The 19,094-nt window shown below is 43.3% G+C and overlaps 2 protein-coding genes across 2 annotated transcripts in view; one reads left to right on the plus strand and one right to left on the minus strand.

Moving 5' to 3' along the window:
* Positions 1 to 8,345, plus strand: part of tmem47 (transmembrane protein 47) — an 8,573-nt gene extending 228 nt beyond the window's left edge. The window contains exons 1-3 of the mRNA XM_030050499.1: positions 1 to 209; positions 6,189 to 6,329; positions 6,423 to 8,345. The exon at positions 1 to 209 is cut by the window's left edge and continues 228 nt beyond it. Of these exons, the coding sequence (XP_029906359.1) occupies positions 1 to 209; positions 6,189 to 6,329; positions 6,423 to 6,601 (529 nt within the window). The 3' untranslated portion in view covers positions 6,602 to 8,345. The remainder of the gene's footprint in view (positions 210 to 6,188; positions 6,330 to 6,422) is intronic.
* Positions 8,346 to 8,401: 56 nt separating this feature from the next.
* Positions 8,402 to 18,834, minus strand: tab3 (TGF-beta activated kinase 1 (MAP3K7) binding protein 3). Its single transcript, XM_030050481.1, has 7 exons — positions 18,615 to 18,834; positions 16,863 to 17,034; positions 14,193 to 15,483; positions 11,347 to 11,507; positions 10,144 to 10,237; positions 9,900 to 9,983; positions 8,402 to 9,306 (listed from the first exon to the last, which is right to left on the minus strand). Exons 2-7 carry the CDS (start codon positions 16,962 to 16,964, stop codon positions 9,161 to 9,163), a joined length of 1,878 nt encoding a protein of 625 aa, XP_029906341.1. The 5' UTR covers positions 16,965 to 17,034; positions 18,615 to 18,834; the 3' UTR covers positions 8,402 to 9,160.
* Positions 18,835 to 19,094: the final 260 nt, after the last annotated feature.

Here is a 19,094-nt window from a genome sequence, read left to right on the forward strand (position 1 = left end):
CGGCACAGAGGAGGTGCGGGTGTCGGCGCTGACGCCCCTGAAGTTGGTGGGTCTGGTGTGCGTGTTTCTCGCCTTGTGCCTGGACGTCGGGGCCGTGCTGAGCCCGGCCTGGGTCACGGCGGACGACCAATACTACCTGTCCCTGTGGTGGTCCTGCTGGAAGCCCGTCAGCTCCGTGGACTGGTCCTGCAGCAGCACGCTGGCGACCGGTGAGACACGCTCATATGTCCCGACAAACTTCCCAGCCGGGCTGGACGGTGCGCTTTTGCGCCTCCATGTTGTTTTGCAAGTTTGGAGCGAGTCAGGTGCTGTAGTTTTAGGGATGTGTTCACCCTAGGACTGAATATTGGGGGGTTTCGCTGTGCAGACAGACAATCACATTCATATTCAAATTAAAGAAGGCTCAGGGATAACAAAGAGTCTCTGCAGACAGAGCACTGCCGCACCAATCTGTTCGCTGGCTGAGATTTATAAAACTACCACCCAAGAGAGTGCTAAATGTTAATTACTTTATAATTAGCTTTACTATTGCCTGGTTAATTTAAACAGCGCAACTTAGAAGGTGGTGAACAAAAGGCTGGCCCGTTAGTTTCCAAGTGGAAAATAATGGTTTATAAAAGTTTATTATTAAGTCCAAAGTCTGAATCAGACACCTTTGGTTTAGACTAGCCCCGTAACCTTTTTTTCCTAAACTTTTGCCCAGTGCGAAACTGAATGATGTGGGAATCTTGCCTCGCCAGGAGCGGTCCAGCTGGGGTTTCATTTGGCCTTTTGTTGCGCACAAAATGAGCCTTTGTATGGGTTTCTTCACCGGCCAAGGAGCGAGGGCAACCCAGAGAAGAACTCCCCAGAGATCCAAATGCCTGCAGATTAGTAACCAGGGAAACAAGTGGCGCTCTCTTGAAATTTCCCTCTAAAAAGGAAACTTCTTCATGGAGTCCTCACATGAAGTTTTTCTGGAAGCATTCCGTATTTTCCACCACAGTGACTTAGTGGTAAAAAAAAAAAAAGAAAAAGAAAAAAAAAGAGGGTGGTCAACTCTGACCCGCTGCCATAGTCATCATGAGGCAGACGACCACCAGTATAATCAAAGACAGATTACATTGTCAGGAGAGCATCCATTTCTGTTCTCTTTCTTTCTTTCTTTCTTTCTTTCTTTCTTTCTTTCTTTCTTTCTTTCTTTCCAAAAAACCCAAAAACCCAACCTCCATCTTACATATGTTTTGTTCTAAATGAAGTGTTGGCATGAAAAGTAAAGCGCATTTGGGTTAGTATTAAAGTTAGAAGTCATCAAATAAAATAGTTTATTGTGGAGAGAATAATTAACATTTTTTTTTATATTGCCTTATGAATCTGAGATAATTTCCTTTTCATAATAGATATGCAGTGTTTTTAAATATAACACTTTCAGTCTAATAGCTTTGCACTCACTTTACACATATAATTTACTGTATCCTACAAATTTATCTCAGAAAGATTTTTATCAGCCTGAAAATGTGACACAAACTCCACAAATGGGTCTACCCTCCGCTCATTGTCCGGGTATATTTTCATCAGTTTGTGTATGTGTTGGTGTGCTTGTGCAGGATCTTATTGTATTTCTATTTGTGATGCTGCCTCTGACTGCCTGCTGTGTGCTGGCCAGTGAATAAGAGGGTTTTGTTAGGCTGACAAAATATTTTCTTTCTGTCTGAGAGATGAGTAACCGTGGGTCACGCCGGCCCTGTTCCTCCCCTGTCAGCGCAGACAAAGTGCATTTTGGTGCCATATAAAGACATGCAGTCTCCGTGTCAGCACTCAGCAGCAGCAGCAGCACCAGCAAAAGCATACCACAGTAAATGCACACAGCGAACTGCCCATTTCCTCCGGCTTCTGCTTGGCTAGGCTTATTGATTTGAATCCCAGTAATCAGTTTCTCCCTCCCCAATATTTCCTCAGTGTCATGCTCTGGGCATTAAATAAATCCTGTTAGTTTGGAACACCAGCTGGCAGCTCATGTTTTGGGCTTGTCCTGCAAGGCCTGTGTGCGTGTGAGTGTGTGCGCGTGTGTGTGTGTCTGTCCAAGAAACCACAACATTATGCAGTGTGAATTAGAGAGAATAGAAATGAGATATCACCTTATTACACGCTCATGAAGTGTTTGTATACACAGGAAAATAGGCAGAAACACACCCAAACACAGGCACAGAGAGGACCATTTTCTCTCTCACTCACACACACACACATACAGGCTGGGGGTCATAGGTCAAATATAACAGCTACAGACTTGACAGAGGGTTAGGAATGTGGAGCGGTCATGCCAGAGTAGTTTGCAGTGATGTCAGGTCAGTGCGAGGAGAGGGGACGAATGTGAAGCGTCTGTGCGTGGCGAGCGCGTCCTCTTTGACTCGGCGAAGGCAAAAAATATTAATAACCTAAGGCTTTATTGATCCCCTCAGGTCATTTGCTTTTCACTGAGGGGAGGTCACAGCACAGGGTTAGACTCAGGCACCATCCAAAATTTCATATCATGATACTGTATTGTCGGAATGGATTGCAGTATTGTGATGTGAAGTGTGATAAAAAAAAAAAAAAAAACTATACACACTATGGCTAGGTGTTATATCAACATTATATCACTATTGTGATATGAAACTATATATCGTCGAGGATTTTGGATATGGTAATATGGTGTTATGGCATAAGTGTTATCTTTTCCTTGTTTTAAAGGCTGCACTACAGTAAAGGGAAGCGGTTTTCTGAACTTATTCGGCTGTTCTAGCTGTTTCATTTGCCTCTACCTGCCTGGTCATCATATCCACATTACTGATGATGGTTTATCAAATAATCCTTGTGTTAAAATATATTATGAAAGCACAAGCATATTGTCACAATATCGATATTGAGGTAGTCAGTAAGATATATCGTGATATTTGATTTTGTCCATATTGCCCAGCTGTAATACACACCATCACTGTTACTCTGTGCAGAAATTTGACTGTTTCACAGGTAACAGCAAGCACAAAATTTGATGGTGGGGTCTACATAATTCTCATTGTTGGCCTGGCTCAATAAATGATAAATTATGTGGTTATTCCGTAATTTTTTGTCACTCACTCACTTCAGTCGACTCTTGATTTTTGCATGGTGCTGCTTTGAGAAATTTTATTTTTCGGTTAGGGGATATTGTAGAAAATCTTGCACAAGGCCACGAATATCGTGATATTCGCTATTATTGGGTGGATTATTGGCATTGGACATACAGTTGGAGAGTCAACCTGCTTCTCCACTCTGCTGGCCTTTTAGGAATAAAGAGAGAGAGTGAGCGAGAGGGGATGAGATACTCGAGGCTCTTCGGTGACACAGATCCTCCACCACTGTCTCAGACAAAGGAGGAGAATCGGGGCCCTGCAGGATTTTTCGATTAACAACTCGGCAGCCTGAAACACACACAGGGGGCCATAATTAACGCTCAGATTGGATCTCACATACTGTATCTCCTTTTCCATCTGTTGTCATGCGGGGCTCAGATTAATAGTTTGGCGCTTCATGTCTTTCGAGCCTTCAAGCACTGCAACTCTGGCTGTAGTTCTCACACAGCATACAGGGGCCTGTTCCAAATCTGGGAGATGAGATGACTTTCCGCGCCCTGCTGTTTCATGGGACGGGCTGATAAGGGGTTTGGGGTTTGCCTCGGTCATCTCAGCCGCAGACTGGGCTGAAGGCACCAGATCGGGCCGGAGAAGATAGCTGGAATGACGGGGCTTGGAAAACGAGAGGTCATGTCAAGAGGGGCGCCAATGAGAGCGCGGCGGAGGAAGTCGGAGGTCATTCTTTAAGGGGACCTGGTGTTGTGAAAGCTGGAGACTGGAGGGAACGGGAGCTCTGCTTTTTGTGGGCTCCTTCCAACATCCTGTGGTGACAGGGCCATTTTTAAACACTAAATCCTACACCATATTTGGTCAAAAGTAGTTGATGTTTGTTTATATTTGAGCTGCTTGGCCCCTGGAATAAAGTTCTCCTCCAACAAGAGTGGGAACTGTATTTTAAGCAGCTTATGTTCCGTCACTTTCTCCCCGCTGGTGAATGTTTTAATGATTTTCTGGCTCAATTGAGATGAAGTATTCTGGGCAATACTTAATCTTTTTTCCTGGGCAGCATAATGGACATTACGATGTAAACTTAATAAACTAAAAAAGAAAAAAAAAAAAAACATTAAACATACTTAAGTGTTTGGAAGTGAACTTTTTCACCCACTTATATTGAATCATTCCTACATGGGCCGATCCCCCTTGTGCTTTGATGTTATTTATTGTTTTCAACTTGCTGTATGGCAAATGATTTCCTTCTGTGCAACCAAATGCCTCATCATAACATCCCTCGTCTGTTTACATTTAGACCTCCTGTTTCCGCGAGTACACAGCACAGATACGAGCCAGACTTTTAATCTCTCAACAATAACATATAGTTTATCTTTCCACATCCCACTGCTAATTAAGTCTCCAGCAAACCGGTTTATCTCAGCAAATTGATTTCTGGAGTCTGCTTTACCACATCTGCACTCTAGCAGCTCACAGATCCTGCATCACTGAATACCAAAAGCAGCGATCTCAACTCCAATGTATTTTTCTTTTTGACTTACAGAAATACAGGAGAGGTTGGAAACATTTTTCCTCCTGCTGCCTTCCCCTTTCTTGCCTATTTTGTTTCCGTTTTTTGCATTCCAGCGAGGATAGAGCGGCGGAGAGTTATTTCCAGTGTGTGTGCCCTGGTTGAGTGTTTTTAGAGTACTTCTGAATGAAATGCTGAGAATGCTGCTGACTTGGCATCAGCCAAGAGGGAGGGATACCCATTATCTGAGTCACCCCACACTTTGCTCTTCTGCTGCGTTGGGATTCATTACCAAGCCTCTGAACTTTGTGTATGTGTGAGTGTGTGTGTGTGTGTGTGTGTGTGTGTGTGTGTGTACCCAAGCGTATGTTTGTTTCTTGTTCGGATCTGCTGTGCTCAGTCTGAGTGTTATTCACTGCATGGTTAGAATTCTTCAGCCATTCGCCATGGATCCCCAGTGGCTCACATCAAAACACTGTGAGCCACCGCCAGCCTCTCAGAATATGCACGAGAAATTGCCACAGCCTCTTATTATCATATGAACCGCAAATAGCCTGTGTATACTCTGCAGTAATTCACAGCTCACTTTTTTTTTTTCCACGGGTGGAAATCATTTTGTTCTGTCCCTGAGATCTTAGCAGGGCTTTGTTACTGTAGCTCATCGGCGTGCCCTGTGACCTAATGCTTCCTATCCAGGGGTGAGGCAGACACAGGGGACTGGGGGGGGGGGGGGGCATGTCCTCCTCACTTCTGGAACCTGCCCCCCGCATGTTATCCCACCTACAATCGCTACTAAATACCCACTGTCCTGCCTCATCCCTATTGCATCTTTTCATTTATATTGGTGTTTTTCTCTTTGAAACCTGAACAAATTCACTTGATTTCTTAAAAAAAAAAAAAAAAAACATGGAAAAAAGATGATGAGGGAAAAAAATGACCTGAATTGGCACAAAAAAAGAAAAAAAATTCATTATATATTTAAACATAAATTGCAAGAAAATTGCCACAAAATTACCTCAAAAATGTGAAAAAAGAAAATTAATTAAAATTAAAAATAAATAAAATAAAATAAAATAAAAAATTGCGCTAATTTGATGGTGATTTTCTTGTTATTTCATTTTAAATATATTAATAAAGTAATTACATAGTGTTCTGCTAATGTATGTTTTTTTCTGATTTTATGTTAATTCTTTTGTGATTAAAAAAGTAACCCTTTTCCCAGCAATTTTATGGTAGTTTTCTTGTTATTGATTTTCATTTTTTTGGTCAATTTTGTGCTAATTTGGGTGGGTTATTGAGTTATTTTTATGTTAAAAAACAAGTGTAGTTGTCCTCCTGAACATTCCATCCCCCTCTTTTATGAAATAATGGCTACAGCCCTGTCCCTATATCTTTCCCCCTGCATGCTCCCCCCCTTCTTCTCTCCTCATTCGTCTCTCTCCATCTCCACTTTCCTGTCAACAGGCCAGACCCGGCCTTCTAGAATAACCTCGTTTTAGCCACCTATGTCACTTGCTATCTCAGTGTGATTTCATGCCTCCCCTCTATCGTCTCCCCTCCCCTTCCCTCCTCCCTGTCCCTGGGTGTGTTTGTCCCAGACTGGCAGATTGCCACGCTGGCCCTGTTGCTGGGGGGGGCGGCCCTCATCCTGATCTCTTTCCTGGTGGCGCTGGTCTCCCTGTGCGTCGGCTCCAGGAGTCGCTGCTACAAGCCCGTGGCTATCATGCTGTTCGCTGCAGGTACACCAATGCACAAAAATATATCCATAAAAACAAGTGAAATATATCTATTGCATGCCGATAACTAAATTGTCATCTCTCTTGTCTGTGCAGTGGTGCTTCAGGCCTGCAGCTTGGTCCTCTTCCCCATCAAGTTCATAGAGACTATCAGCCTGAGGGTGTACCATGAGTTCAACTGGGGCTACGGCCTGGCCTGGGGATCCACCATCTTCTCCTTCGGAGGAGCCATCCTGTACTGCCTCAACCCCAAGAACTACGAAGACTACTACTAAAGTGTGGGAGACAGGAGGGGAACCCTGGACTCAACTCTCTCTCCCCAGTGTACTCTCCATGATAGCAGCTCATAGTCTGTTATTGCAGAAGCGAAAGCCTCAGCGGTCAAACACAATGCACAACCACAGACTGGAACCAGAACGAAAACAAACCCTTATTGTTAGTTTCAGGACACCACAATACTGCACCATCCGCACGACGGCAGTCCTACTTAAACTGGAAAAGAGCTCTCTCATTTGATACTGTGAGCTTATGTTCTCAAAGACCATCCTCACTCATTGGACTGAAGCCCCGTACGCTCTTAGCGGCAGAGGAGACTTGGCAGCAAATCAGGCTGTGTAATGGAATTCCACAACCAATGAGTTTAATTTGCGAGGGAATGTCACCAATCAGAAAATCCTGCTTCCCCTTTAACTGGAACTCCAGTAGGTCTTACATGTTGGCACAAAATCTGGAGAGAACAGATGGATTTACCAACCCCATGCTGGGACGAATTGGTGGACTAATTAGCCAATCATAGCAGAGAAAGTGAAGAATGATGTACGCTGAGACCAACCAGGGAGTGAGCAGACCCATGGAGCAAGAGAACCGATTGAAACAATATACTGAGGATGACAAAGTGACTCACCCTAAGGAAGACAGGGCACACCTAAGGAAATGCGATATGTTGCATCTCCCCAGAGACACACAGCATCTGGAAGTCAGCTTTTCCTTCCTCCTCCAGTAGTCTATTGTGTATATAACATTGGTGAAAGCATGTGTTATAATGAAGCTTCAGTGGACTGGCTTCATTTTATCATATACTACTTATTTAAATCCACAAAAAAAGATTGGGGGAAACCAGTACTAAAAATAAGCCACTGAAGACAATAAGAATATTCCCAAAGCGTCTGCCAAAAGAGCACAGCCAAGAGGAATGTTTAACTGGTTAATGAATAGCATAGAGTATGCCACTCGTATGAATAGTGGTGAAACCATCATTAAAGACCTTGGGCCACTAACTTGAACCTGCAACGTCTCCCAAGTTACACCTGATTTTTGATATAACTTGTTATCTGATTTGTAAGTACATGCAGTAAGCAAGACACTTATTCGCAGTATTCATTCCAAGTAGACAAGCGGGAAGGAAGAGGGCAAATGACCTTGTCTGCCGAGTGTGTGCGTGCACGTCTACATGATCATACCACCCAGCATGTGCTCACACACCTCCCCTTGTGATGCCTCTTATCTTTCCATTCCATGGGAAATGGGAATGCTCTGTACAGGCCTCTCAGTACCATCGGTACCATTCAGAATACGAAGCTTGTCAGATAGGAAGAGGCTATAAAGTGAAATGTTATTGTAGTTTCCACAAAAGTCAAAGTAGACTTAGTCTTTACATCAGACGACCTTAATAGGCTAGGAAATGCCTGAGTGCTATGTGTATGCATCGTGTGTGAGTAGCATGGTGTAGGGTGTGTGAATGAGGGTGTGTTCATGGCAAGTGGTGGCTGGAAAGGGAGGACGGTGGTGTCATTAGAGGCTGGACTCAGGGGCAGATCACACTGGGTTTCAAAGCCCTATTGGTGCCTGTGGCAATGACACCCTCCTCTCCTGATTGCTCATTCTAGCTGAGAGGTCAGAAACTTGCCCAGCTCCCACATGCAACAGAAATGAGAGAGTGAGTGTGTGTGTGTGTGTGTATTGTGTGTCTGATTCCCATTGGTTTGATTACTAACATAATAAACATTTAATGGAGAAAAACTGTGTTTGCTTCATTTGGGACAAGAAACATCCACAGATTAGCCAGCTGTGCGTGGTCAGGTCACATAGAATCAGCTCCTTTATTAAGTACAGCAACTTGAGGCATTTGCACAGGAAATTAACATCTTTTGAACACGGAATACAGTGTGGCATAATATGCATAAAAGTACCAGGAATATATTCATATGCGAGTCTCTTTAGTGTTCTTCATTCAATGAAAGGAGCTCTTACACAGAGCCAGATACAGTGTACAGTCTACATAACGCATTAGTCAGACCCTATATACCATTGCATTCATCATCCCACTTTCAGAGTGAGAGTCACAGTTCCTGGTTAAAAGTGAAGTGCCTCCATTTTCAGTTCAGGAATAGGCGCAGTTGTGTAAACAGGGCAGTCACTCATTCTGCATGGAATGTTCGCTCGGTAAACCGTAGCTCCTCTTAATTCTCATTCATTCTGACAGTTCTCAAGCCCCGCCCACCTGCTATCCTGGTCGCAGCTTGTCACTCCCTTTTTTATACAATGCCATGGGAACAGTCTCTTTACTGTCTTGGAAAAGCATTGTCATCCGCCAATGGAAACAAGGGTCAAAGTGCATGGAAGTAGTTGAAGGGAACAAGGGAGGTGGGCAGAGGGAAACAGTGGCTCTTCCTCAGCAGGTAGGAGGGGCTTATATATAGATTGACAAGGGAAGAGGGCCTCTAGACATAGGCAAGACGTTCTGCGTGGAGCTGCAGAATTTGAGAGGGTGGGGCTTATACTATCTGGGGGTGGCAGGGAACGGCAGGGAAGGGCAATATAACGCAGTGCCTAGCTCAGGTATAGCGCGGCATCTCGCACTGTTCACAGCGGTTGAGTGCAGGGTGGTTGAGGAAGGTGCAGCTTTCACAGTTCCACTGGGCACCTTCGAAGTCCTCGTCCCTCTGGGGCCCCGCCACCAGTTTGGAGCCCTGCTCCCCTTCTGACACAAGCAGAGAAAAGAAGAAAATGAACGGATGCATCCATGTCATAAAGCGTACGCCACAACAGCAGCTTGAATGTCATCAACTCAATGGTGGAATAAACCACGGTTGTCACTCAACAGACAAGCATGAGGCACGCTTTTAACATCAAGCATTCAAGCCTGAATGTCCATGGACATGGGTAACACTTAATAGCCATGTTTGTCATCTTGTTTCTATGCCAACAGATTTAGAGAGAGCAACACACACAGGAACAGTCAAGTCTTTAGTCTTGGTTTTCACCAGAAAATGGCCAAAATCCTCAATGTGGGGGAAGGCAAATAAAAAGGCTTAAGCACAGAATGATGAGAGGAATGAGGCCTTAAATGGTGGGGTGGAAAACAATAACTCAGTGTTCCTGGTATGTTTTTGCAATGGAAACCACATCTCCACTTTGACTATTAAGTTATGACCAAACAGATTTTTCCAAAAAGTGTCTGAAGTTGCTTTATTTAAAAAAAAAGAAAAAAAGAAAAAGAAAATGTCTCATACACCTATTTTGTGTCCCAACCCACCAACTAAAAAGTAAGCATCAGCACTGGACAAATCTCACCTTTCTTCCCAGGCTTGGGCGGCACCACTGGACCAGGCTGAATGTTGTCATAAAAGTTGCTCATGGCATTAGGGTCAAACTTCCCTGCAGAGGAGAGCAGAAATCAACTTATGCCCAACACTTCTGCTTCTCTGCTTGACGTTCACAAGATGCATTCAAATAAATCAGAATTGCACTTTGTCATTTGTCTGTGTGTTTGTATGTGTGTGTGTGCGCTCGCGCACACACGCACACTTCTGTATACCTCTAGACTGCAGCAGATCTGTCTCCTTCAGGGTGCAGTCGATATCAATCTGCAGCTGTCTGTTCAGATTCCGCAATCGGGTCATCTCTTCAGGCTGCAGTCGGTACAAACACACAACCCACTTAGATCAGACAAAAATAGACAATTTCCCTCATCCTTGCATCCTCTCCTTTACTATGTAGAAATTCTTTTACATGCCACTTGTATGATGCAATCAGGTTTTTGGGAACCAGTTACAATTGTCAATTTACCAACAGTATGAAGTGTAGATCACCAATTTGATGGCTAACTGAAATGATTTATCTCATCTGGATTGCACATCATGTAAAAGTACTCCAGTATAGGCATACATACTGGATACCAAGTTCAAGGACTTTGTTAACTATAAAAGTCTTTTCAGGTGAAATTCAGAGATTCAAAATTGCCGTGATTTGATGTAAGACCAAACTTTAGGGCATGAGGTCTTATTTTTTACTCATCTTGGCAAGTCAAAAATTCTGATGAAATAATTTAGCAATCCTGTATAAACACAAATCTCCACCACAGGGTTTCCCCTCAGACACACAGAGGTCCAGAGAGCTGAAGCATATTGATTGCTATACTTTCATCCTAAAAAAAAAAAAAAAAAAAAAAAAATCAATAATGTACCAGACCATATCTTCATTTTCAAAAAAATGTTTTATGTTCACAACCTTTCAAGGATTTTCAAGGCTTGTGGCATCCCTGAATAAACTTTAAAATTTCAGTTTGGTGTCTGTGCCCTGTCCTATTTCTTATGGGTGCTTCATGTGCTGTCATCCCATGGGTTCACAACCCATAGTTTCATCCAAACATGGTCACCGTGGTTGTGTGAGCTATGAAATCCATAACACCAGAAATTAATAGATATCAGCTGTCGCTCAAACTGCTCTGTTCACAAAGGAGCAAAATTAAAGTCCCTTAAAGAGCAAACCCACTTAAATACAAGCCAGTGGACTATTGAAACTATTCAGAATCTGTTGGTGGCCATTTAATCAGGTCATCCCTAGCCGCTGTATGAACATATATGTGGTCACGTGGTTATGTGCAAACCTCTCGTGTGCGTGTAGCGTGTACACCTTTCTCACCATGTGGTCTTATGCACTTTGTTATTTGGGAGCTTTGACTGTCCCCCTTTGTCTGTCTACATGAAAGAGTGCAAGACTGTGTATGTTCAAGCCTTACTCTGGGAATGAGACTAGTGGAGTTGACTCGTCGGAAGCGTCTCTGGAGGGCGTCATATTCCATGTTGTTCACGTCAGCCTTCAGCTGCTCCAGTTTCTGTTTCTCCAGCAGCAGCTCCTTCAGCAGACGCTCCATCCTGGCCCGCTGGTGGAGCAGTAGAGCTGGAGGAAAACACACACAACACACACACAACACTTGTAACACACTGAAAATGTTGGACCTTGATATACATCTTGACTTACATATTCACTTCTAGGCTGTGCTCTGCATGAACCAATCCAGTTTTGTCCCAATATCCAAAATTGTTATTGTTAAAAATACTAGTCCTAGCATCAGGGTTTAGATTATTAAGTGTTACTGGTCAATGAATGATGGGCAAATCACACAAAACAAGCAACTGCAAAACGACGACAATAATTAAAATGGTAACCACATCACAAACTGTGACACAACACACTGCAGTTTGCTAAAACACTTGTGCCCTGACCATACCTGCTACTGACAACACCACTGATTTCATTTCTGAGATAGTATGGATAGTCAAGGCAAGGAAGATTGGGGTCTGTCGTTACGTATATGTGCATTTTTAAATCATTATTTGGCATGACACATGGCACATATATTACTGCAGATCTTTTTAGGAACTAAGTAATTTTACTACTGACCTAATTTTTTTTGATGTCATATTAACTTGAGTCTTATCCCAAGTCTAATCCTTTTATTATATTTGAATTGAACCTTTTTCTCACAAAAGATTGCTTAAACAATATATGAGCTATGTAATTATGATGAAATGTAAATGTCCAAACGTATTTTTTAAAAATACAATTAACTTGTTTCATATTTTATCAGCATCTCTCTGTTTGAAGGTGATCCTACCCGGGCATCACTAATACTTTCGGCCACTTCCCTAAAACTGGTAGAGCTTTCTCCTGATACAGGAAACCAGATGTGACAAACAAACAAAAAACAAACAAAAAAAAAAAAAAAAAATCAGCCCCCAAAATATGATCCACTTCTGTGCATTGTATTATGCAGGATGAATATTTGCAATTGGCGGAGGGCTTGTTGAATAATTTTTGTATAATGCATAGCTATTACACAGTTCATCATCACTGCTGTAAAGTAATGCAGCACATTAAGATTTTAAATTATATTAGCCTGCTGTGTGCAAGGGTAGCAATTAAGAGATGGAGATCAATATGGTTGCAACTACAGCTTTAATTTTGTCTTCACTTAAACCAGGAATACAATTATTTCATCAACTTTCTAAGCTAATCACTAATCATCTAATCATCTCAACTTTGACGGTCTGTCTCCCTTCATCTGAGGCTGATGTTCCTGCCTCCACTGCGTCTGTCAAAGTAGAGGAGTGCATTGACAAGTTACAAGATTGATGACTATATACAGTCGGCTTTTTCAAAGACTATAGTCACAGTAATTCAAAGATACACAACTGCAACATATTTAGCCAATGTTACCATCCATCAAACAATAGATAGTAAATACGGCTACAATTATTTCTGCCTACAAATTAATTCCTAAGAGGATATAAGCCCACATCTATGGCTTTCGGAATAAAACTGATTATGGAAAACACATCACATGTTTGATACCCTGGCTTTGAGGAAAATAAATACACAACTGCACACCAAAATACCAGGCAATACTAATATGAAGCCTCAGGAAAGGGACAAAATAACAAAATCAGGAAAAACAGCTTCAGCTTGGACGTAAGTCAATCACAATTACAAAGGGTAGCTACACAGACAACTGAATAAGCTGAAGGCCCATTTACAGCATGTTAGCTTTAGACAATGTCTCTCAATCTCAACTTCTCCTATATTACTGCATAAGGCAAAAAAAAAAAAAAAGATCCAAAGAGGCCAAATAATCTTTGTGAACTCCTTGTGTACTGGGGAAATGCCAAAAATCATGACAAAATATGCTAACTGGACAACTGTTAAACACTGCAAAACTATGGCCTCAAAATTTGGCACGATTTAATCAACACTTCTGTAATATGTATCAACAAAACCTGTCCACTACGAGCTTGACGAGACTGGCATTTAAGGCTATGCTGCCATTCAGAAACCTCTTGCATCCAAGTCAACACACAATAATGTATAACCTGGTGTGAGGAGCATAAAACCTGAGCCAACACAGGCAAATAATAGGGTCAAGTAATGCATGCTCTGTCACCCTTTTGCTATATCCAGATGGATTTATATTTGGAAAAATTCAAAGGACGCTGTCAACACACAGTGTATTTTGGCAGCTGCCAAAGAAGGTGGTAGCCTAGATCTTTAATGAAATGTGCCATTCCACTGTAATGGTCTGGGAATATGTTAACGTTTTTGCAGGACTAGGTGCAGCTTATGATACGACCATTCATTACCTCATGGAAGCATTATCATTTTGGGAATATCATATGTGCTGCTGAACAAATTCCAAAGAGGGAACATGAACACCACTACCCTGTCCTTTGCACACCACCATGGTCAAATCCAGCAAACTGACTACATCTAATACTTTGCAGTTTTGAGTTTGAGAGGCTGTTGCTACAGCAGCACCTTAGACTCAATTTTAAACTTGCTTTGTGGAGCTGAAAATCCTGGGCTTGCAAATTGTCAAACTAATCCAGATAACTCAGTTATCAATGTATGAGGAGCTGGGTGCAAAATACAATTCAAAAACCTTTTGTTTGAAGTCAGCTGTTCTCAAGCCAAAGAGTGCCCCTACTTTTCTTACATAGCAGGGACCCAAAAACACAACAATGCTGAGTCCAACTGGAAAATTCTATTAGCTGAGCAACACACAAAAAAATAAGGGGAAAAACAGCCTACCTTGTGTGTAGGCATAGTCATCAGAGCCTGAGCTAGAACGTCGCGGCATGTGCTGGAATTGGCTGGAAATGTTCCCTGGCAGAGCACAGATGGGCAGGATGGGTGCAGGGGCAGCATTGTGCTCCCCTTGATCTACTATGTTGAGGAGAGACTCTGCTTCAGCTACGGGCGGTGAGCTGGGGGGCCTTTGTGCTTGGCCTCCCGGGGAGACTTTAATTTTAAAGGTGTAGGCCGGCTGGGCTGGCTGGGGAGAGGAGGCAGGTCGTGGTCTTGTGGGGCCCTGGTGCTGCCGGTACATACCAGGGTGGAAGGAAGCTGGCCCTGGGGGTCCACTCATACTGATGCCCCTGGAGGGTGAGCTGGGTGATGGGCTGGTAGCCATGTAGAGAGCTCCCTGGGGGTGGGGGCTGTGCACAGGGGAGTTACTGCGGGGCCTTGGGCCCTCCAGGGTAATCTCAATCTGGTTTTTGAGCGAGCTCTTGGAGTGGTAGGGCCTGTAAACAGGTGGCTGCTGCTGGGGTTGTTGCTGGTGGTGATAGGGCATGCTGGGAAGGGTTGGGGAGCTAATGGGGAGGAAGACATACTGCTGGTGCTGGGGTTGTGGCTGGGGCTGGGGTTGTGGTTGATGCTGTGGCTGGGGTTGGGGCTGGGGTTGGGGCTGAGGCTGAACCTGATGCTGAGGGGAACTATAGGGTGAGCCATATGTGGGAGTGCTGTAGGGGGACTGCTGATGCTGATAAACCGGTGTGCCAGAAGAGGACCAGGGGGCTGGCTGCGGGCTCTGGGAAGGTGAGGGTCGAATATAGAGAGTGGTATTGCCACTGTTGGCATAGTGCCCAGGGGGGATCTGCAAGGCCTGTGGGGCATTGGGTATATTCTGGGACAAGGTGACTGTTATAGGGTTCATAGTGTAACGCGGAACTGGAGAGTAGGTGGGAGACATGCCCTGCATGGTGGGGGGAGGCGTGGGTGTGCTAGCCGAGCGGCTCTGATCGTTCATAAAGAAAGGGTTGTAGCCTGGGGAGGGGGCCATGGTAGCAGGCGCTGAGAGTGGCTCAGGGTAGTTGGGCCGCTGGGGTTCAATGTGACTGTCACTGGAGCTGTGCACTAGAGAGCGCCCCACTCCCGGTGCTCCTCCATTCGCCTTGCCTGCCTCTGGTGGTGGATAACACAGTAGCATGTGGTTTCGGTTCAGGCGCACCTCCTCTGGACTGTGGTGGAACTCCCCATAGAGGTATCTATTGCTCTCCTGAGCCAGCAGGTGGCAGCAGAGATCCAGGTTATTGTTGTTCTGAAACAGAAACAGAGAGCACAGTCTCAGTACAAGTTTGGACCATTTGGAGTGATAAATAGCTCATGTGGCTGCTGTGCTGTGCATCCTACATTACACAGGACAATAGTAGCCTTGCACTGCCAGAGTCCGATGAATAACAAAAACAAAACAACTAGGGATGCAAATATATCGGCCAACATTGGCCTTTTTCACTGCCATCAGCCTATTGGCCAATAACATGACGTTCACCAAAACCAGTGGCCACTATTTATCTGTCCATTTTTGTCCAAGGCTCGAGACTATAGTGTCCCTTCCATTTAAAAAAAAAAAAAAGTTTAGAATGGATAAAAATCTTCTGCATGATGCCTTCAGGACAGAAGGGGATCTTATTATCATAATTATTATGCCTGTTACTTAGAATGGGACAAACTGAATTGACTGCACATCTATAGCATCTACAACTAGTGTGTTCCACTATCAGGCCCTGACTATAAATGAGCGTCTCTTCCCTTGCTTTTACTGTTAGTAATCACAGGCTGTTCTCAGCTGACTGAGGAGTGAGCCCTGTGAAAAATATGTTTCTGAAAAGTTACTGCAGTATTGACCATTCCCCCATCAGGTGAGAAAAGCACCACAATGCAGAGAGAGTAAACAGAGGCACTGTTGCAGATGAAAGTGACACACAAACCAACTGCCAACACCATGGATTTGCATCTTCGAATCCATGTTGGCCTACAAGTCAGTGCTGAAGAGGATGAGGATCCATAACTGAGTCCGAGTTGGAAAAGGGTCACAATTTCCCGAGACCCAGGTCTCACTGCACTGTTGTTGGCTCCTTGTTGTTGTTACATTAGTTACTTTATAATGCCTACAAGCTCTGTTCAGTAAAAATGAGTGTTAGGCGAAGATAAATTATTAGGATATCATAATGTGTCTAAATGTAGTCTTGCAAATGTTGTTTTTGGCAATAAACTAGAATAGGCAACATTTTTTAAGGCAAAATGTGTGGGAGTAGGTAGGCTAAAAAGGCTTTTTAACAAAAAGAATCTTTGTCATGTAAAAGAAGATCATATTAGAGGGTGTTTGATAAATCTATATGATTGGATTTGTGCTCATTCAAAGATAGCATGATGCAGCCATAACAGACTTTTCAACAGTTTAGTTTAAAATATATTGGTGTGGGCAAAATTCTTATTTTAAACATCGGTATCAGCTGAGAATTTCACAATCAGTGCATCCCTAATAACATGATCAACAAACAAACTTTATACTCAAGTGAGTGCTTTGGTGACTCTGACAATGCTTTTACTGCACACCAGTAGTGTTTCTGAGCACATGCATGAGTAAGAGTGTTTGTGTGTGTGTGTGTGTTTGTGTGTGTGTGTGTGTGTGTGTACCTGCAGAAGGCACTGGGACACTACCCCTTCTGGGATCTCTGGGAAGCGCTGCTTGAGGTCCTGCAGGATGTGGTAGTCTAACTGAGAGCCTCCCTGCGCCATCCTGAGCCAGCACAGAGAGTCAACGGGCCCACAGCTGATAACGCTGAAATAACTGACTGCCTCTCATCCCCTAAAGACACAATGACAGACAAAACTGATACCTAAGTCTCATAAAACACTTGCACCTGCCCTACTGTTCATCTTCCCATCAAGTCACACACCCTATGTGTCAGCATTCATTGCTGAGGACATAACAATTAACTTGCTTTGTGAAACATGTCAATCTGATTTTAACGCTCCTGTTACCTTCAAATTTAATAACATTTTTTATCAGTTGGAGTCAATGTGAGCTAGTTAAAACCCCCAGAAAATGAATAAAAATTGCTAAAAATTGTATTGCTGACTACCTAAATAGCCTCCCACCCCCCACCCCAAACATCAAAGCTGTTGTGGTAATTATGTTTTTCCCTTGTGTCACATTAACTATCAGTGCTTCCTGCACTACTACAGATATGGTTATGTTTGGTTAGGACCCTAAAGCAGAGAAAAGTTTTTGACAATTACAAATGCCTATAAATGCATGTTTTAGTTCCTCAGTGTCATCCAAAACAACTAAAATAAATGTGTGTGAAACACTGAGTGTTACATATTTTATACAACTAACAATGGGGTCAAACTGACCCCAAAGAAACACCAATGTGCACAAAATGTGTACGTGACACTGAAAACACACCATGTCAATTATATGTTTACCAACTTGTCCCCATTAAATTAGGAAAAGTAATGAAATATGAAGCAAAAAACCCAATGTTAATCATATATGTAAGAATCTAGGAAGTACTCTGAGGTTGCATGTTGGCTCAGTGGCCTTGCTTATTAAACAGGTGGTATATGAATGAATGGAAATACTTTGTATTCCCAATGGAAATGGTGGGCAGGGCTGCGCTGTCCAGCCAGTGCATTTTTCCTTCTGATCATGTTCATTTTTCAGTTGATCAGTGCACTTTAGTCAACAGTTAGTCTTTAGCAAAACAGCTAAAAGACTACATTTCAAATATACAATTGGTGACTTATCATTCCTCATATATTGTTATTTCCACTGAGATTAAGCTAATGTTAACCATGTATTTCGAGGTGTTAAACAATCAATGGGGAAAAATTCACCCCAAATATAATGGGAGGGTTAATAACAGCACAATACATTCAACAAAACAACTCAGACATGCGATTTGTAACCCACACTTTGCTCAGTACAAGTCGACACTGCCGGTGCTACTGGTGACAAATCACACGAACAAGGCGACTGCTCCCAGTGTGGCTGTCACTGATGTTGTTGTTTGTATAGTCATATTGTTGCACCAAGCAACGACGACATGCCATTGCTAGCAGGCTAGTTAGCAGCCTCAGGTAGCCTCCTGCAAAGCAACTCGCTGCCACACCGGCGGGACGTGAGGCTACACGGGGTAGCAGTGAAGTTACCGTGGCATTGCTCGGTGTTGCTTGTAATTCAGTGGTACAGCCCGGTAAACAGGTTATCACGTTATAAACGATTAGCCAACTCAATTAGTCATCTGACCACCAGCTAACTTCGCTGATGCTAACTGCAGCTAGCTCCTGCAGGCTGCTCAGCTGTCACAGCTCTAGGTGTTGATGGATTAGCTAGCTGTTAGCTAGTCGAGCTACAGTCAGCTAGCGTTGGCTCCAACTCACCATATGTCTGGCTTCTCGGTGCTGTCTCGGACCATAGCAGAGTCCGGGGGGTGCTTCTCTTTCTTTCTAAAGCGACACACGCAGGTTTTTTGATTTTGTGCTAGATAACAACGGTAGTTTCGTATTCCAGTATCAGGGCCGTTGTCGCTGAACTGCATAAGAGCAGGCTTCCTATCGCGATAATGTCAGAAATTTCTGGACCAGGAAGTCGTTCAAACAGACGCTGTCGATACTGCGCATGTCTGCGTCGTCCGACTCTAAAACAACCCTTCTCTTTTTATTTACTTTCAAGTCAAGTGCATGAGGTGTGCATGTCACATAAATTTTCCATTAGAGAAAATGCTATAAAATGCTTAAGTATAAAAATATTACAATGAATTAGAATGAGAAACAAATAACGAAATAAAGGGAAATGAAAGAAAGAAAGACAGAACCACATTGGAGTAAATTTGAAATGTCTAAGTCATTGAATGTTTTTGT

Source organism: Myripristis murdjan, chromosome 4, assembly GCF_902150065.1.
Source record: "Myripristis murdjan chromosome 4, fMyrMur1.1, whole genome shotgun sequence".
NCBI classification, from domain to species: Eukaryota; Metazoa; Chordata; class Actinopteri; order Holocentriformes; family Holocentridae; genus Myripristis; species Myripristis murdjan.